The sequence below is a fragment of the Gymnodraco acuticeps genome, unplaced genomic scaffold, assembly GCF_902827175.1.
Source record: "Gymnodraco acuticeps unplaced genomic scaffold, fGymAcu1.1, whole genome shotgun sequence".
NCBI lineage: Eukaryota > Metazoa > Chordata > Actinopteri > Perciformes > Bathydraconidae > Gymnodraco > Gymnodraco acuticeps.
The window spans coordinates 808,872-829,811 of record NW_022989974.1 but is presented as its reverse complement, the minus strand read 5'-3'; the positions used below and the strand labels follow the sequence as shown (position 1 = coordinate 829,811).

The 20,940-nt window shown below is 40.6% G+C and overlaps 2 protein-coding genes across 6 annotated transcripts; both read left to right on the top strand.

The window, feature by feature from the left end:
- Positions 1–1,810: 1,810 nt before the first annotated feature.
- LOC117543091 (forkhead box protein P1-B-like) lies at positions 1,811–16,059 on the top strand. Of its 5 annotated transcripts, none has more exons than XM_034211154.1 (16): positions 1,811–1,911; positions 4,516–4,656; positions 8,581–8,697; positions 8,791–8,880; positions 10,023–10,143; positions 10,541–10,643; positions 10,760–10,870; positions 11,125–11,212; positions 12,274–12,351; positions 12,450–12,645; positions 12,847–12,923; positions 13,016–13,117; positions 13,260–13,387; positions 14,215–14,269; positions 15,014–15,174; positions 15,258–16,059. In XM_034211154.1, the coding sequence occupies exons 2-16, from the start codon at positions 4,531–4,533 to the stop codon at positions 15,409–15,411; spliced, it is 1,707 nt and encodes a 568-aa protein (XP_034067045.1). In that variant the 5' UTR covers positions 1,811–1,911; positions 4,516–4,530; the 3' UTR covers positions 15,412–16,059. The 5 variants fall into 5 exon arrangements, with proteins under 5 accessions (XP_034067045.1, XP_034067044.1, XP_034067043.1 ...); XM_034211153.1 differs by having other exon boundaries at positions 12,450–12,651; XM_034211152.1 differs by having other exon boundaries at positions 8,581–8,880.
- Positions 16,060–16,287: 228 nt separating this feature from the next.
- mdfic2 (MyoD family inhibitor domain containing 2) lies at positions 16,288–18,531 on the top strand. Its single transcript, XM_034211156.1, has 3 exons — positions 16,288–16,886; positions 17,315–17,554; positions 18,255–18,531. Exons 1-3 carry the CDS (start codon positions 16,754–16,756, stop codon positions 18,515–18,517), a joined length of 636 nt encoding a protein of 211 aa, XP_034067047.1. The 5' UTR covers positions 16,288–16,753; the 3' UTR covers positions 18,518–18,531.
- Positions 18,532–20,940: the final 2,409 nt, after the last annotated feature.

Sequence of the window (20,940 nt, the reverse complement as noted above, 5' to 3'; positions counted from 1 at the left end):
TCTCAAGCAGCTATTACAAATATGTTCAAAACAAAGTGGATGTCTTTTTGTGGCCATTGGAACAAACTGAGGCACTGATACCTCATTCACACCAACGCAACTCCGGTTCAAGCTCCGTGCTAGAGCTTTTTAGGTTCAGAACCGGTTCTTCGGTTTAGCGGAGGCTCTTTTCACACCGCCCAGAGTCCGACTGGTGCTGCGTCATTGCGTCATCGTTTGCGTCATGACGTAACCGTTTGCGTGCCTGCTTCATAAAGCCAACGAAAACCCCTCACAGCTGACACCGACAACAACAACAATGGCCGATTGTGCTCCAGCTTCCTCTGTACCTCTTCGGAAGACCAGATTCCCAGTAGGTAGCTGGTCTCTTCAGTGGACCACTGCTGCTTGTTAAGTTTCTCCATCGTTGTGTACAAGCTGGATAAAACGCCGGCTTTTTGTTGTTGTTCAGGAGTTGATCTGCCCCCGCCTCGACGTAAGCGTGACGTATGTGGTGCTTTTGCTCTGGCCGGACACTTTTTTGGTGCTTGAAACGAACCGGATTCCGGAGCAAAGAGGCCGCTCCGCTGCGGTGTGAAGAGGAAAACCCGGTGCTTTTCAAGCTCCAGCTCCGAACCGGCCCCGAAACACCGTTGGTGTGAATGAGGTATGAAAGGCTTTAATTTCACTCAGACCCATGGCTAGTTGACCTTAAGCCACCATTTCATGACTTCCAGAAGGAAACTGTCTCCCTCTTGTGGTTTTATCAATGCATGGACAAACCACAGTTTACAGGATACATTTCATACAACGATCCTCTCGTATCTTGTATGAATGCAGTATTGTCCGTACAATGACAGTAATCTACAGTATGCAGCATCGATGTGCAATGAATCTGTTCACAGACAGTACTGAGCAGGATGTTTGTGTTGTTGTTGGATCGTACAATCTTGATGAAATGCCTTTTTATGACTGAGCCATGTTTGGTTAGTGGTGCAGGGAGACATCGTTTTCGCCTTTGCCTGGTTACCAGAGGTTGGAGAAGTACTCAGATCTTGTACTTCATTAAAAGTAGAAGTACCCGGGTGTAGGAAAACTCTGTTAGTAAAAGTCCTGCATTCAAAATGTTACTAAAGTATAAGCATCAAAATATACTTCAAATACAAAAAGTAAATGTACTCATTATGCAGATTGTCCATTTCAGAACAATATATCTTTTGATTATAATCATTGATGCCTTAATGTGTTTATTAAAGCTGGTAAAGGTGCAGCAAGTTTTAATTACTTTGTATACTGTAGGGTAGCTCGTCTAATTACTCCAGGTGTAACTAAGTCATATTTAAGTGTTGATTTTATTTCACATTAGTAATCCAAATCTGCAAAATAACTAAAGGTACTACATACATGTAGTGTAGTAAAAGCACACGATTTACCTCTGAATTGTAGTGGAGTAAGTACAAAGTAGCATAAAATGGAAACACAAATAATTGTTATGCGTTTCAGGTTATACGAATGTACAAATAACGAGACATACCATTTCAACTAAACCAGAAGGCAAGATGAATAGTGATATATTTAGCTACTGGCATGCATTTCTTTAGCTTTGTTGGCTTTTTTAGGTTTATGAATCTGACTTTTTTTAAATAGGTCAACCATAAACTGTTCATCATTACATTCCAAATAATTGACAAGATGTTCACCCCCAATAATAATTGCATTGGTTGATTTTGTATGGGCAAATTAAATAGATAAAATATAAATACTTTCTTTAACTGAAGTCTCGCGTGACGTCACCAATGTTTACTTTCACCTAAGCCACGCCCTCTGTTAGCAACTTGTGGCTAGCTCGCTACAGGAGAAGGAGGCAGAGCTCAGAGGGCTGATCCTCAGACACCACGCCGAGCAAAAGACTGTCCGCCCGCACACAATTCGGTGAGTAAAGCTTACTTAAACAGTGTGCTTACACTCACTGGAGTTATTTTAACGTTGGATTTAATGTGATATTACGGGGTGTCAAAACGAATGGCTGAGAGAAGCGTTTCATACAGGCTAGCGTTAGGAAAGCTAGCTTTTGTTGTTCTGTTAACACAAACGTTACCTCCCCGTCGCTCACTATTTGTTATACTAGCTAACATGTGTTCTTCAAAGACAGCCTACTCTATGATATTAATGTTGGTTAACACATCTTTAAACCTGCTCTTTCTCGGTGTTAGTGTCTAGTTAAAGGCTCAAGTCCTCATTGTAGACCTCAGACTGCAGTGGTTGGCGTTAACGGATATTGACTCCATTCATATCAGGCTAACTTAGTGTAGCTATAATGTACCTGACGTTACTTCAGATAACGATCATTAGCAACGTAACTTACGCACCTTATAAGCTTTATGGTTTGATTGTCTGTCGAAATTGTGTCTGAAAGTGTTGCTAAGTAAACTTCAGACATAATGAACCAGCTTTAATCAGATTTCATTTAACGAAGATAAGCTGAGGTTATAACTTTCTACGGTATTACATCTTCAAGGTTATCGACATTTGTAAGATTGTAAATGATCGCACTGACGAGTATCAGTCGGCACCGAAGACTAAAACAATGTATAATGAAACCAAACTGGTTAAGTGCATTACAAACTCAATTATCAGAGGCTTTTGTGGTTATCAGTTGTAGTTATAGGTAGGTTAATACACTAACCACAGTTTGATAATAGTAAAGTTAGGTATCGTCTTAGCTTGTTACAAAATGCTCATATCATAATGCACTGCTGCAAATAAATCTCTATGCAATACATTACCAAGGACACCATTTGTCCCTGAAAGCTGATGTAAAAATGTTTGGTCTGCAGTATCGGTAAATGTGAACTTGAGCAAAAATGTGTTTCTGAATTTTTTTGGGGGAATGTGTTTGTATAAATGTTAACCAGTTGGTATCAACAAATGTTAGCATGATTGATTTAAAAGTATATGTTTTGTTTATTTAAATTGCTTTAGTTTCCTTGTGTTTAAATGGTTAGCCTTATCCATTGATTGATGATGCCAACTAAAAGCTTGTGTGAAACCATTTGTCCAAAACGATATTCTTAAGAAAAAGGGTGTATATTGTTTACTCATTCCTAGGAAAGGCCTCTCTGCAGGGTTTCCTCTGCATTCTTTGAAGAGAAGTGGCCCCCACTGCTGGAGGGTTGCCCCTGTGTTACAAATAAATAAAGTAGAATGAATCATGTACTGATTACGCAGTTCCTCTTTAAAAACGGTTGCTCTGCAGCACGACTTCCCAACGATCATATTATTACAGTATCGAGATAAGGCTGTTTGTAAAATGATGCATAGTGGAACGAATGTGGCACGGACCCAGTGTTCATCCTGGCTCCACAACCTTAATCACCCCTGGCGTCTTCAAAAATGTCTACAGGAAACACTGGCCTTTGTCTTCAGAAATAATCCTGATCCTGAAAGCAAACAGAGTGGAAAACCTCAACCAAATCTGCCTCTTTTGATTAGATATGTTTACGGTTTGGATTGCAGGAATTACCTTTGTTTTAATCGTCTAAATGATGACGCGTTGCTGCAGCTAGACATAACTAACTGTTCAGTAGTCACTATTCAGATGCGGGAAACACTGGGAGCTGTTTTCCTTCTTCCATTTGTAACTGTAAGTCTTATCATTTCTTCTGTCAGATGTTGCCCAAATGTTGACGTTGGCTTTCAGTGGGGCTCAACTGATTGATAGATGAACAGATTCTCAATATGTGAATGTGATGGTTGGGTAAGCCGAAGAATAATGACATTATCCTTGAGGCTCGGTGGTCTTTTTCATTCGAGGCTTTCTGTGTAGGTTTCCATCTACTCACATTATTTGTTTGCCTGCTTTATTTACCTTTGTTTATGCTGCTTAGCTTTTACCTCAAACACGCCCAAGCTGTATACATACAAGCTTATTTGTGCATTGTACGACTGCCACAGCCGTTTATCGCACCACCTGGTTAATGGTAAATTATTCCAGAAGGAAGATATGTTTGCACATAAACACAGACCCAGGGCCCCTGTGTTTACAGTAGTCATGGCAGCACTCGGTTATTCAACAAATAGACCTAACATGTTCCTCTCTCACTTGTTGAAGAGAATGTTTGTCTTGCTGGGGAAAGCTATACCAGTGTACTTCTTAACTTTTAGTACTGTCCCTTTTCACATTTGAGGTTACGTTTATTTGACATGGTGAACGACTGTGTTATTGGTTCCTTCATTTTGATATTGTTAAATCTTTCTAAGAATGGACCTTGTAAAGTAAAAGGCTGGTCAAACACACTCAGACAGTGGTAGATATATTACATTGCATGTCACTTGTTGTACTGTGGGCAATTTGGGGTGAAGTGTCTTGCCCAGGGACACAACGACATACTGACTGCAGTGGGGTTTGAACCTGTGACCCCCTGACACACAAATCACTGCACCACACGCCTCCCCCTTGTCTACTCCCTGTATGTCATTATTATTGATGATCTGCTTTATCCAGTGGTTTTCATTCATATGCATTTCCTTCCTCAGGTCATTGGAGTCCAGATGCATGAGTCTGGGTCAGAACCCACAAGCCACGTCATTCCAGCGAGTCAGACGGAGAACGGGAATACTATCGAGAATGAGAGTGGAGTGAGGGGCAGCCAGACTCCTCCTGCCGAGGCAGCAAGGGTCAGTCACTCCCAGCTGCAACACACAGATTTTAAAATCAATATTTTCTACAAAAGTTGCAATATATGTAGGTTTTTCTTTGCATATTGCACCAAAATATGAAACCTTCCAGTATTGTGAAAACACTAGATGCTATACTTCCGTTTTATTTGATTACTTCAAAGGGAAATTGAGCAACAGTTATTTTGATAGCTGCATACTTTAAACCCTTTCAAGCCAAACTTTTCAGGCATTTCCTGGATCCAGCTTACAAATGTGAAAGTGTAATTCTTTTGTTTATGTCTAACATGATGGTAAACCGGATATCTTTGCCCTTTGGACTGTTGGACACAAACCAAGTAGTTTGAAGATGTCGCATAGACCTTAAGGAATGGACTTTGTGATGTGAAAATACTAATGCATGGATATTAAGAAAACTATTTGTAGATGAATCAATAATGAACATATTTAGAATTTGCATCCCTTTTCTTACATTGTTGTGAGATTGTGCTCTCAATGCAGTGGAATCAATCCCATTTACTATAGCATATTGATGACATGTTGAATAAATCTAGGTTCTAACAAATGTGTGTTGGCATTAAAGAAAAGGAACACGTTTGTGTGCTCCGATCTAGTCTTGATTTCTAACTGTTTGGTTTGAAAGTGGGCCATTAAAGAGAACCGTCACAGTCGTGAGGAGAGTCGGCTTGTGTTGCTTCATGTGTTAGTTATCAACAGTTTCTTGTTTTAAGAAAAGCAACGTTCAGACGACACTCTTGGCTGTAGGAACTCACAGTGGACTTATTTCAGAGCAAACTTTTATCAGTGTGCTGATTCATACATAATGAATAGTTTGTTGCAGTCCTGCTGTTGTTTTCAGAAAAGCTTTATTCTGCAGTTCTTTTACTTTGTAATCACACCGTACGGCTGCAGAGAGGCATGTTTGTTCTCAAAAAACAACTATTGCAACGGATCCTTCTTTTACTTCACTAAAGTGTTCATCCCCGTTAGTTATTCCACATTTAAATATACAGTATGTAATGCTGGACTGCTATACAAACATCATATCTGCTCTTGTCCGTTTTTGAGAATCTGGGGTGTTTTGTCTTGTAACATTGCAACCTTGAACATTTCACTGAGTTTCTCAGGTTCTCCAAACTGCCGTGTTTTATATTTCTGCTAGAGAGGGGATGGGGGAGGTTTTTCTGAGGCTGGGAGGGGGGGTGGGGCGGGGGAGCCGGCTCTGCTGGGCGGAGGGATCAGTGTCATATTATTAGTTGTGTTGCTCACATCATGTAGGTTAGTGGAGCTAGACAGGCAGAACATTACTGCTGAGGAGAAAGACAGACTTTTCAATGGAGACTATCAGGTTGGTCAAACTCATTTATTTCATGCTATTTATTTAATCATGTTTTATTATTTCATGAAAACGAGCTTGTATTTTGTAATTACATATTTTTAGATCCCTTCATTTTCAGTTGAGTTTATTACTGAATATATCCATGTTTTTTTTTGGGCCACATCCGTTGTGTTGCGCCGATTGAGTTTGTCTTTCAGTGAGTTTGTAGCGTTCCCGTTTGCTGTCAGTCATCTGAGTTCACAAGACCAGTCTTGCAGGAACAGATCCGTGTTTACACTCAGTTGCTCACTGGTATGACTTTCAACAATAACAACAACAGAAGATGTTTGGACTTGCTGGCTACCATGGCAACAGGGATTAGGCAGAGGCTGTTGTTGTGTTGATGGTGTCCACAGAAAAATAGAGGGGGCCAACTGGCTCTCTTTGTGGGATAGACCTGTTTTCACTGCTTTGTCGGCCACCTCTGGAGCATTGCATTTCATAAGAAAGGACAAAGTAGGAGGCAGTCGTCTGTTATTGTAAGCGCAAAGCCTGTGAAATTCACTGTCAGTTTGTTTACCCCATTCAAAACAGACCCTGCCTGGGAGAGACATGTTTGTTTGTGATTCAGACCTTAATTAAAATACGAATCTCAAGTTCTGTTTTCATAAACAGACTCTGTATGCTTTTTATATTCATTATTTATATGTCTCTGCGATTTTGATTACTGTTTGTGTTTACTGTAAACAGCCTCTAGCTGTGAGGCTTGACAGGGAGGGGGGTGGTGTGGTAATTGCTGCGTGCCTCACAGAGGATGTTGTTGTTGTTTTTGTAGCACTGGTTGTTGTTGTTGTTTTGATGGAGTTCTAATTCCCTGAGGTCATCCAATGTTGTTGTTTTTCTAGGCTTCATTTTGAGCAGAAGTGGGAATATAGTCAGGTTCAGCCCGATAGGTTGACCTGTGAATAATAAATAATAAGCAGAACTACTGTGAGTGACTTTAGTTATTTATAAAGCTGCAACAAACTGCCAACAGTGAAGTCGACCAGCGGAAAATGCTGAAAAGAAAAAAAGTGGCATTTATTATGATAGTTGAGTTATCGCTTGATTCTTTTTTTTAAAACAATGTCAGTCATTTGCTGGTTCACACATGAGGTTTTCATTCTTTAATTTATCATCATTTCGTATTTAACCAATTACTTTTATGCTTAGGACTGTTGCTCGGACAGAACGTACTTCTTAAGACGTACATTGGGCTGTAGGAGGTCATGTGTTTTTTTTTCACGATTTCCTGACATCGTAAAGATGAAATGAATAATACATTGAAAATTATCATCGTAATTTATCATTTAAAAAAAGGCAGTTTGATATTACTTGTGTGTATGTAGTAGTGGGTCCCTTCTAGTTGATGTACTGGAGTCTACAGTAAACCCACTAAATGAACACAAAGGCGATAAGAGGGAAAAATAAAGAACAACATGTTGACTTGCACTGAAATAACCTGTTTCCTGCAAAGCTTTTAAACAACAAATTAATTGGTCATAAAGTGAAGTGTTGTGACTATGCAAATGAAGTAAACTACCTTTTTATTGGACCTACTATCATATGGACCAAGGCTAGCATAAAGGTGGTGTAAAAACAAACCGTTTATACAGATCAGTGATGTTGTGTGGGAGACATAACACTTTTACGCGACCTCGGTTCAGCTCAGCAGTGGAAGTGTATTTTGACCTGTTTGTTTCAGTTTAAGTTGAACTTTGGATTTAATTATTTTGGATACAAGAATGCACTACTACATGTTTTCCTTTTTATCCTGCCACACTTTCTGTCACAGGAAAACATTTCCCTTGCGAAGTCTTCGTCTTGCTCCTGTGCTCTTATTAAAATCTATTTTAGAACTCTGTAAACATGCATAACCAAAAAGCAGGTTACTCCTTGATAGTTTGTTGATTTTCTGCACTCTAATACAGCCCATTGAATATTAGCTTGTATGCGCAGAAAAACACCCAGAACAGCCCGTCTGAAATGTATTATGTGTTTATTTCAACAAGGACCATGCATACAAATACATTAATCTCAGAAAAGAGAAGATATGAATTATGCCAGATTATAGCAAATAGCTCATTTCCATCTGCAGTCCTCAGGCCGGTACATAACGATCAACAAAGACTAAAAACATTGCATAATCTCTCACACAAACAATTATAAAACATGATTTAAGTACAGGTCAATAAAATAATACATAGTAGAATACATAGAAGAAAAGTGGCCTTTATTATGATAGTTGAGTCTTGTAACATTGCAACCTTGAACATTTTCTTGTAAAAGAGTTCAATGATCTCAATGGGATTTATCTGGATAAATAAAGGTTTAAAAAAAAAAAAGTACAGTTATAATATTAAAATACAGTTAAAATTGAAAAACTCAATTACAGTGTAATTAATGTTGGCACGACTGGTTACTTAATATCAATGTTTTTGCACCATAAGAGAATTAGTTAAAGTCAGGACAGGTTTTTAATGATCCCTTCTACACATATACTTTTCAACGGCTTTTATTTTGTTCTGCATTATGGATTGTAACTGTTGTATCTGTGGATGCTGCAGGTTCCAGTGTCAGTCTCCATGATGACCCCACCAGCAGAGGCTCCACAGCAGCAGGTCCTCAGTCCCCAGCAGCTCCAGGCCATGCTCCAGCAGCAGAAAGCACTCATGTTACACCAGGTAATGCATGGTTCAGAATGTGTTTATCAAAGCCTACATGACACACAATGCTTTTTATTTATCCTTACTAATATGTCATCAACGTTTTTGCAGCAACAAATTCAAGAGGTCTTCAAGAACCAGCAAGAGCAGCTAAATATCCAGCTGCTGCAGCAGAAGAATGCTGGGATTGTTAGTCAAGAGGTAACTTTGTAGTCATTATCGCATTATCAGTTCATGATAGGAATACTTACTTAGAATTTTATTTTGGACATATAGGCAACCCTTGTTAACATTTAAACATTCTTATTGTCTGTTAACGGCTAAACAGTCAATTATTAACATTGCTAGTTAATGAATATTTGATTATTTCCGTGGTCATGCAGAAAAGATAATTAGTTCCTGAATTGGGTGTTATTCTATTTCAGTGTAGTACAAAAGGTTATAAGACAAATACATTTAAATTCTAGTGATTATAATTTAAATGATACTGATATATCACATTCAAACTATCCAGTTCTGAGTGAGGGTGAAACTGTAACTAGTCCATAATCACGTAGGAGGTGCTTTTAGCTGTGGGAGGCACTTATTTCTAATGATTTCCAATTAGTTGAAAGGCAGTTGCGTGTTGTTAGTGGAACCATTTATGGTGCATCGCATGTTCAGGAACTACATGTTGCTCTGTCACACAACTCACACTTGCAGCCATTGACTGTCAGAGTGTCCTGTGCATGCGTTTGCTTGACATCTTCAGTTAAAGGAAACATTGTCGACAGCCGGTTGTAGAGTCAAGAAAACAATATTTAATCTGCTGTTAGCGAAAACATTTGCTCGGTGTTGCTTTTGATCTATTTAGATAAAAACAAAAGTGGATATTTCTTCCATTAGATCTTCTATACACAACTGAAATGGCGAAAATACTAGTAATGCTAGTTTCTGATCACAATAATTGACCAACAGAGAATATAATGATACAAATAAGCTGCATCAGACCGCTCAAATGGATGCTTGTTTTTTCCATAAATAGCTAATGACATTAGCTGATCTCATTACCTTTGTAAGCTACTGTAAGTGATTGACAGCACTGTGTGTGTGTGTGTGTGTGTGTGTGTGTGTGTGTGTGTGTGTGTGTGTGTGTGTGTGTGTGTGTGTGTGTGTGTGTGTGTGTGTGTGTGTGTGTGTGTGTGTGTGTGTGTGTGTGTGTGTGTGTGTGTGTGTGTGTATAAATAAAGGACATTCTCTATCATATCGTCTTGTTTATCTCTGATCGTCAAACCAAGCTGTATTCAGCACGAGGCATAAGGACAGTGTTTCCTAACAGATGTTGTGTCCTCTCTCTGTCCCAGCTGACAGCGCAGCAGATTGCCATCCAGCAGCAGCTCCTTCAGATGCAGCAGCAACATCTCCTCAACCTGCAGAGACAGGGCCTGCTGTCCGTCCTACCCAGCAGCCCCATCGCACTCACAGGTACGCTGCTTACACTCATTACTGCCTAGCTTTTAAAAAAAAACACCTTGAAATGCTTTCAGGTAACACCACTGAGCCAAGGAGTCTGTTTAAATGAGTGTTAAACTGATCAACTTATATCAATAATGGTAGCCTTATAACAGAAACACCTCTCAGCAACACAGACTGCATCTTCCAAAATGATCATAAAGTGAATTCAACGTCTCTCTAAAACAGATTCGACTAAAACTGATGATTAAAACCTTCAAGTAAATGGGTTTTATTGCAAGACTGTCTGCTTTCATTTAAGCTAACTGTACATAATAAACTCCTCCTTAAACTAAGAAGTGACTCATACAAGCGTAGTAGGACCCGGGTGTATTTTAACACAAGAATCTATTTATAAATACTATTTCAGGCTGTGATGGTAGCACTCTGTCCACCGGTGGAGACCCCAGAGAGTCTTCCAGTCAACAATCCTCTACCAACGGTCTTCACAGTTTGCTGAGGAGGAAAGAAAGGTACTGCCTTGTCAGAGCTTCAGTTTCTACGAACCCTGTTTTTATTGTGCTTGAGCTGTGCCAACATGTTGTCTCTAAGAAGTATGACTCATATTTGAACTTTGTACTCGTTGCAGCGGGTCACTGGATCTGGAGATCACACAGAATAGCCATGCCCTCTATGGAAATGGCATGTGTAAGTGGCCCGGCTGTGAGACTGTGTTTGGAGACTTTCAGGCATTTCTCAAGTGAGTGAAAGTGTGCATTCCTCTGAAGCTGGCGTAATGTCTACTTAATGATATAGTCATCTAGACACGAGCCGTAAATCGTTTCCTCTTATTTTACAATCATTTATTTATACCCCCGTTTGTTACGTTAAGCCCTGTGATGATTTTAATATTAGTGAGTTGAAATCAATATCATTTTAGATCTAATTATTACGATTATTTGCCATTATCCTCTTCGTAGAGTGTGAAACCATTTTGTATGCATTTGTCTGCAGGCATTTGAACGGTGAACATATACTGGATGACAAGAGCACAGCACAGTGTCGTGTGCAGATGCAGGTGGTTCAGCAGCTGGAACTGCAGGTATGCTTGTTACGTCCCCACTAAGGTCTAGGGGACCTGGAGACAATAACATACAACCAATAATTAATGAGGGAGTCAGCGTAACAGTTTCTAAAAGGTTTATTTTCTTAACCCAGAACCGAACAGACATGTAACTGAAACCTTAGTTGGTGAGGAGGAGGAGGAGTCAAAGGATTGCGCCAAACAAAAGAAACAAGCATAACAAAACCAGGCCTATCTCTACTTCTATCCTTTGAAACCAAAACTCAAACAAAAACCCTCACCAACTAAACTACAAAGACTTTGACAAAACAATATACAGGGGTGGCAACAATCCGCTAACCTAGTGTGTCTAAACATTAGTTAGCTACGTGGTGAGAAATGTACAGGGTACCCCAGACTTACCTAACTCCTCCACCTCTCAAAACACTTTCAATAAGGTCAGACAATACAAAGAAATTTAGTGGCTAAACACTGCAGGCTCCTTCATCAGCAACAGGCCCAGAGTGAGAGAGCGAGAAGACTTCCTGGGTGCCTCCTTTATGGTCGGCCCTGGCTGCTGATAGGCCAGCTGAGGGTGAGAGGATCCAATCAGCCATTAGACTCAGGTGCACAGGCAGATACCAATCAGCTGCTGATTAGCTGTGCAGAAGACAGGGAGAAGAGAGAAACACAGGAGGGGAGGAAAACCACACCAGTACAGCCTGCCTGGCACGTAACAATGCTTAAGAATGATTGTTTAGATTTTTTGTTTTGTTTTTATATTTCTCATTTTAAAATAAAATGACTAAAGGGACAATATATTTTTGATTGAATGAGAGTGAAATATACAGTCCTCTTTTAGACTATTGCCAAAGAAAGGGAAGAGTTTTTTTATAAACTCTGACAGTATATGCAGGAAGTGTTAGCAGTGGTGGTTTGTTTTCACACCAGGCCTGGAAACAGAAGTGAGTCTCTATAGATAATAACACTTCTCAGGATGCTAGAAGTATTCCCACACCAAAATGTCATTTCCTCATCTAACACAAGCTGTGAATTCAGCAACTCTCTCACTTCTATTCCTGTGTCCCGCTCTAACGCAGTTGAAGAAGGACAAAGAGCGGCTGCAGGCTATGATGGCTCATCTCAAGTCCTCTGAACCCAAACCCACAGCGCAGCCTGTAAGTACCTGCTGCAACTGCTTCCTTCAATTAAGATAAATATGGCTTTGTCTACAGTAACGCTGACGTTCTGTACATAACTGCTTTGTTTTTTTCAGGTGAATCTGTTGCCCAATGTGTCCTTCTCCCAGTCAACAATGCCCAAAGGCCCTCCTCAGATGAGTTTGTCTCAGAGTGCCACGGCTCCCTCCACCCCCCTGACGCCGCTCTCTGAATCCCCCTCAGTCCTCACCCCCAACAGCATGTTCACTGGGACCCCCGTACGGAGGCGCTACAGCCGCTCCGTCAGCCAAGGTAACGGTGAGACCATTTTTCATTATTTCCATTCTTCTTTTTTGGCTGAAACATGTCTCTGCAAAGATGAACACATGTCTAAGAGACACAGAAAAGTGGCTTATAAGTTGCTTCTATTTTCATTGAATTGGAAATGTTATCTTTGTTTCATGCTCTTTCTGTATATATGAATACATATTGTTTTTTTATGTCTTTCCACAGATATAGTTGATAATAAGGAGTTCTACTTAAGCACAGAAGTTAGACCGCCATTTACATACGCATCCCTCATAAGACAGGTAACATTCACTTTCTCTCTTTTTAAACTTCCAATGCATAAAGAAACAAAATAGATGTTTTAATATCTCATTGCTCTTTCTTTCTCTATCAGGCAATATTTGAATCTCCTCGCAACCAGCTGACGTTAAATGAAATCTACAACTGGTTCACAAGAACCTTTGCATATTTCCGGCGTAATGCAGCTACTTGGAAGGTATGAACTGAGTTAATGTCTTTTTAGATTTTCATCAAAAATCAGAAAAAGTCTCAGAAAACATTTGGTTACATTTCATGTAACTACATGGATGCAAATAACTAAATAATTCCGAATTGTATTCTCTTCTTTAATCTTCCAGAACGCTGTCAGACATAATCTCAGCCTCCATAAATGCTTTTTACGTTTGGAGAATGTGAAGGGAGCCGTGTGGACAGTGGATGAGATCGAGTTCCACAGGAGACGACCTCAGAAGGCTGCTGGTACCGGGTACGTTCGCTACCCTGGGTGGTTTTTAGATTGAACTACAAGTCTAATAAGCAGGCCATTTCTGACCTTCAAGCCCCACCTGATAAGTACACACAATATTTACTGTAAGCAAGTCCTAAGTCCACCAGCGCCACAAACAAAATTAGATTTGGCGTGTTCAAACAAGCAAATGGGTGCCTTTGAGAACAAAGTGATATTTCCCACAACCTTGATCACTCAGAAACACTCCTGTCAGCAGGTGTTTGAAAACGCCACGTTATTGTGTTATTCGGCTTGTCATGTCTTGCCACGGTGACTCAGACACCTAACTTGTGTGTATTTAATGAAACTAACAGACCTGGAAGCAGAGTGTTTGTTTAGGCAGATGGTCACAGTGCCATAAGTTTAAGGATATCCCACTAAGCTCCACCCTCCTACAGTATGTTACTGTTCCTACACCACTCAGGGAACAGCAGCAGATTTCCCTCTTAAAATTCCCTCCCAAAACGCCTGTAGAAGAGGGCTTAAATATTCCTTTAATTGCTTCATGCATAATATCAAAGTAAAGAATATAAATTATCTTAACCATTGAATGAACCATGTAGATATCATGGGGGAAAAACTGTTCTTGTGCAGTGTATGGGACTAGGATAAGTGAAAGTGAGAGTTCAGACTGATATTTCACTCATCTAACATGAACCTTTATGGCTGCTACAGTCAGCGAGCACCAAATATTGCTCTTAACATAGTGCCAGCCCAAATCTATGATGCATATCTCGATCCCTTAAGGTGTTGATTCTAAATTAAATATAACTTTTTGTCGCTTTTCTCTTTATCTCTATTTATAGGTCCTTGCAGAAAAACTCACATAACAACCAGAGCGTATCGGGGTCTGCTCCTCAGGTAAGACTGACATAAAGCCCTTTTTTTTCAATATAAAAACTGAAATGTGTTAAATTGTTATACGACACTATTTGCCCATACTTCATAATGCTCATAATAGTCTGGAATTTTCTCGACTTTATCTGATACCTCATTCACACCAACGCAACTCCGGTTCAAGCTCCGTGCTAGAGCTTTTTAGGTTCAGAACCGGTTCTTCGGTTTAGCTCCGGCTCTTTTCACACCGCCAAGAGTCCGACTGATGCTGCGTCATTGCGTCATCGTTTGCGTCATGACGTAACCGTTTGCGTGCCTGCTTCATAAAGCCAACGAAAACCCCTCACAGCTGACACCGACAACAACAACAATGGCCGATTGTGCTCCAGCTTCCTCTGTACCTCTTCGGAAGACCAGATTCCCAGTAGGTAGCTGGTCTCTTCAGTGGACCACTGCTGCTTGTTAAGTTTCTCCATCGTTGTGTACAAACTGGATAACACGCGGGCTTTTTGTTGTTGTTCAGGAGTTGATCCCACCCCTGCCCCCGCCTCGACGTAAGCGTGACGTATGCGGTGCGTTTGCTCTAGCCGGACAATTTGTTGGTGCTTGAAACGAACCGGATTCCGGAGCTAAGAGGCTGCTCCGCTGCGGTGTGAACAGGAAAACCCGGTGCTTTTCAAGCTCCTGCTCCGAACCGGCCCTGAAACACCGTTGGTGTGAATGTGAATGTTGCTGCAGTGTGATAATGAGAATTTAAACTTTTTTCAGAGTGGTGGTCTAGACGGCAGCAACTGTCTCTACAACCCTCTGGGCAGCATCCCATTTCACTCGCTGCCTCACCTCCTCCAGGAGCAGATGAATGGAGCCCTGGTTAATGGGTCTGGATACCAAAGTGACAGCAGCGCTACACAGTCCCCTCCACAGGCTTTGTAAGTGTCCTCTCTGGAGCTACATGATTGAATGTAATTATGTGATCACAAGTCCTGATTACACGTTGTTTTCCCTGACACAGCATTAAAGAGGAGCAGGAGGATGAGGAGATATGTGAAGGTTATCCCTACGAATCTCCGGAGAGCACAGACGAGCTCGGCCACAGCCCGGAGATGAACCACGATGAACACATGGAGATGCCCAATCTTCATTTCGATCGCGTGCCTTCTCTCTGACCACGAGGTCCAAGACTCTCCACTGCGAGGCCGCCTCACTCACAGCCTGTGTGACTTTATATTCCCAAAGTTTCCAAAAAACTACTGCTTCATCTACGTAACCAAACACTCTCTTCTGGGGGACATTTTTTATCATCATTTGTTTCATTTTGTTCTTAATCTAGTTATTTCTGTACAGTAGAGTGAGATCACAAAAACTCGTTTGTGAAGCTGTCTCTTAATCATTTTTCTTATTTTATATGTGTGTACACAAAAGGACCAGGATGAGCAGAGAAGCCAAAGGAAAGGGAACAAGGCTAGTTAGCACTTCACAATTAAAAGCTGCCCCCTCTGTATTGCTACTTAATGCTATGTTGGGGCCCTCACTACCTGATTTTATTCTATTAGTCATAATATATAAAAATGTAGAGGTAAAGAAAGAGGTTGCTTTTTAAATGAAATTATTCACTGCCAACATGATCTGATATTTGTATTTAAAGTATAATCAATTGATCAAAAGAAAACTAGCTTCTTTATACTCGTTGGTCTTTTTTTCATTCCCTCCACAAACATTGCAGAATTCGCTCTTATCGAGCTTGTAAGAGTAGATAATATAGATTGTTGTAAACCAATGCATCTATGAATAATAAATCCCTCATGAAAAATGTGTATACTGTTTGTGTCTTTTATCTATTTTTATGATTGCTTTGACGGTAAACGGTGTCTCACATTATGACATTATGGCGCCTAACAGCCCCACTTCTCTCAGTAATGGAAGAGAGAGAAAATGCTCTGGCTGGCAAATTTTCCACCGTGGTATGTTGACGTTTTTATAAACGTTATCAATTCAGCCGTTTACCGTCAGCAGATGAAGCACTGGTTGTGGCAACGTAATACATTGCAGAAGAATCATTACATATAAATGATATTGTTATCTGAAATCACTCGATGTATGTAGGTGTTTGATAAGTGACTCGGCTTGACTTTCCATTGACATAATTGAATGGATCTGTCATACATTATGAATCACATATCTGTAGTTGTGCCTCCTGATAGACGGGTATTGATTTATGTGGAGTGTTCTCACATTGTGGGTGTGTGCATGATGACGGGAGGTACTGGAGCTCACAAAGGGGTTCACAGTTGCTGCTGCTACCGATCCCACTGTTGGATATTTAACCAGTAAAGACAGGTAACCTTAAAGTAAATATTTTTGACAGAATTAATAACTTTTAATAATGGGGTTGGTTCGTGTTCTACCTTTGTATGCAGGCACATTTATTGCATGATTCCTTCACTTAACAGGAAAACAGGATGTTGAGATGTATTGCTGTCAGTCTTCAGTGAAGCTCTTTAGGTGATTATGATTATTCAGCATGCATGTGTCTCACTGTGTATTTTCTCCACTCTGCATAAGATGACCGCTCATGTAAAGCTCCCTGTGAATAATCAGGATGGATTGGAGCTTGAGAAAATAGAGGACCATGTGTGTGATGGTATGTTGTTTTTGTCTGATCAGGCTAAATACCACTTGGATTAAGTTATTGTTAGTCACAACCAGAATAAAACTGCAGTGTGATTGATGGACGCTGTGGAGGAGTATATTTTCACACCGTATTCATTTTCCTCCTGCCCAATTCAATCCAGGAAACTAGATCCAAATAAAAGCTTGCAAATCAATAATCTCTCCTCGCTGAAGTTTTATTGAGCAAGCCTCCATTATGCGCTTCAGGTCTCACCTCCCTGAAATACTGCATGTTAATGGTGCTCTGAATTATTAAAACTGCCTCCTAGACTTGGAGGATGTGAGTAACTTATGTAACTTGGAGGATGTGAGTAACTTATCTAACATATACAAGACTGTGAGGGGAGCAGTCACTTCTCTTTTATGATTTTTTCCCCTAAATCATTCATTCTTTCAAAGGCAGCATCCCTCAGACGGTGATGGAGAATCCACCCAGAAAGATGACGGGCAGGTCGGTCAGTGCGGTGTGCAGACTGAGCACCATCTCAGAACAAGACAAGCTAGACACCGATCCCAGTCCCACTGATCCCTTGGGTGGCAGTAAGTGGGGCGGATCCGGCTTCTCCCTGTGTTCGGACAAGTTGAAGAACAGCAGCAGTCATTTGTCCTCTGATGATTCATACCAGCCGGGAGGTGGAGGTACTGTTTATATTACTCCTTAAATACAGCAATTGATGACATTGAAAATCCCTGAAACTGTAGTGTTATTAACAAGATTAGGAAGGGTGTAGTTGAGATTTATATTTATGTGAACTGGATGACTCTTTTAGATTTCACACTACGCAATTGTTAGAGAAATTTCGTTTTTTTGTTCCTTTGTAGACCAGTCAAATTCATTTAGAAAGCACATATAAAACAAAAATAAATAAATAAAAATTACCAAATGTCAATTCAATAATACAAGTAAATAATATCTATATATCTATAACACAAAAAGCATGCATAAACAAAATAAAGATAATTAGATAAAACCAAAAGGTGGTCAGGCATGTTTTCTTGATGATAATAAATAAGATCTAAACGGGATAGGTCTTTACACGGGTTTCAAAGGTATCAATGGAGAGTTAGAGCTTAACAATCTAATTGCTTGGAGGTGAAATAAGGGATGGGTAGTTCAGAAATAAAACAGTCAATGCTGTGCTTTAACAATCATTCAAATTATCTTTAAATACAATATGTACTTCATTGGGAACGGATCAATTTTTCTTTTTTTGAAGCGTTTTGTGAAATGCTGTAGCGTTTTGTGAAATGTTGTAGTGTTTAGTGTACTAGTTTAATAATGGTCATAAATGTTTCCTCTTTTTCATTTCCCCTTCTTCTACCTCGTCACTGCCTCCAGATGACTGTGCAGGACTTCTCCTCGCCTGCCTGCATTGTCGTTTCCATGAGTTTATGGTTCTCATATCGGATACATGCGAGAGGGCCGTGAATCGCTGTTTCCCCTCATACAAATACATCACAGCGTTGAGTGAAAGAGATCAGCAGGGACAGGAATGCTGCAATTACAAGCTGGAGCTGGACTGCAACTGCTGTGGCTCCTGTCAGGATGCTGGAGAACTCATAGAGCTGGCCATGGAGATATCAGAAGTCTGCTATCGCTGAGAAAGGACTTCAAACAAAACCACAAACATTATAAATCGTGAATGCTCAACAAACCTAATTACTGTCTTGTCTTATAAACATATGTGATGAATTGCTAGTTTTTTTTCTTCATGTTTATAAAGCACTGAATGGTTTAGGACCAAGATACATTTCTGATCTTGTGCTACATTATGAACTATCCAAAATTCTCAGGTCTTCTGGGATGGGTCTGCTTTCCCGCCCCAGAGTCACTAAACTAAACATGGAGAAGCAGTGTTCAGTTATTATGCTCCATAGATCTGTCATTTGTCATTTCTAATGTAACTGTTGCACTATATCTTAATGAATTTAATCTTTTTGTAAAGCACTTAGACCTGCCTTGTGAAGAAATGTGCTAAATAAATATACTTGCCTTGCCTCATGGGAAATGCATATGATCTGTAACTTTTGTGCTTCACCATTACTTCAGCAGGTAACAACGGCCACTCTGTGAAATCCTGTGTTGAGTAGGTTGTTAAATAAAAGCCGAGAATAGCTAATTTGTTGTCAAAGCCACACTCAAGAACTGCCCTGTGTGTCATGCAGGAGAGGAGAATGTACGTTGAACCGTTTCCATGTCCTCTTGACTCACATTACATTACATTGCATTTAGCTGACGCTTTTAAACAAAGCGACTTACAATAAGTGCGTTCGACCAACAAAATACAACTTGAAGAAAACAGAATCATATAAGTACATCAGGCTTCATAGAGCAAAAACATTTCAAGTGCTACTCAACTGGCTTTAGATAAGCCAGTCCTTTATTAGTATAAAAGTGCTTCGTTAATAGTTCTATCGCTCGAAGTGGAGTCGAAAGAGATGAGTTTTCAGTTTGCGCCGGAAGACGTGCAAGCTATCTGCTGTCCTGATGTCAATGGGGAGCTCATTCCACCATCCTGGAGCCAGGATAGCAAACCCACGTGTTTTCGCCGATGGGAACTTGGGTCCCCCTCGCAGCGAGGGCACAGCGAGTCGTTTGGCTGATGCAGAGCGTAGTGCACGCGCTGGGGTGTACGGTTTAACCATGTCCTGGATGTAGGAAGGGCCAGATCCATTCGCAGCATGGTAAGCAAGTACCAGTGTCTTGAAGTGGATTCTAGCAGTTACCGGAAGCCAGTGAAGGGAGCGGAGGAGCGGAGTGGTGTGGGAGAATGTAGGAAGGTTGAAGACCAGACGAGCCGCTGCATTCTGGATGAGCTGCAGAGGTCGGATGGCACATGCAGGTAGACCAGCCAGGAGGGAGTTGCAGTAGTCTAGGCGTGAGATGACACATGCAGTACCTTTTCAGTGTCACTCCATAAAGCATGACATGTCGCATATTGGATGTTAAAATCTAAGTTTAGAATGGAAATAGCTTGATATTATGCATTAAAGGGACTACACTATAAGGGACTACACTATGTATTATTAATAGGTTTTAGTCCGTCTCTTTTTCTTTTTTTCGTTTTTTTACTTAAAGAGTACTTCGAAGATTCATTACACTCTTTTTGGCAGGGGCGGATCTAGACAAATATTCATGGGGTGGCAAGAGGGTGGCAGGAGATTTTGTGGGGTGGCATCCCCTGGCAGAAGTATATGCTGATTTAAATCGCAATCATATCAATCAATTAGGGGTGTAACGGTACACGTACCCATACTGAAATTATTCGGTATCTGCCCTTTGGTTCGGTACACGTGTGTACCGAACGAATATAGCGTTAAACGTAAAAAATTGAGAACATGAACAACTTTCTGGAAGTAATCTCAGGTATATATCATAGAGCGAGCAAGTCATTTCATTGGACGAGAGGCATACTATGAGAGCTGGTCAGAGGGATGCGTTCAAATTTAGTCAGTCATTTGAGGAACTGTCGAAATGGCGAACGCAGATAAAGTTGAGCTCGAAAATCCTCCAGCATCATTGAAGTCTCCGGTTTGGGAACATTTTGGTTTCGCAGTTACGTACAAGGATGACGGGCAAAGACAGGTGGACCGAACCAAAGCTGTTTGTCGGCATTGTTCAACTAAAATTGGTTACGCGGCTGGCAATACATCAAACTTGCACACTAATTTGAAAAGGCATCACCCGAACGTGAATATCACCGGTACCAAAAGAAAAAAGACTGTGCAAACCTAACTCCCGCTAGCATTTAAGCCTCCACCACTCGCAAAAAGTTCAGACCGAGCCAAAGCTATTACAAACGCCAAATATCCTTATGTTGCCGTGTTAGCAAAGCGCTATCTGGCTGTATCTGCTACCTGCGAGAGGGTGTTCTCCACAGCAGGAGACATGGTTAGTGCCAGCAGATCTGCCCTTTCAGCAAGCAATGTGGACAAGTTAATTTTTCTTTAAAAAAACATGAAAATACAATGACAAGCAAGTCATAATGTCAAGCTGGCTGCTTAGGTATTAGTACAAATACAGA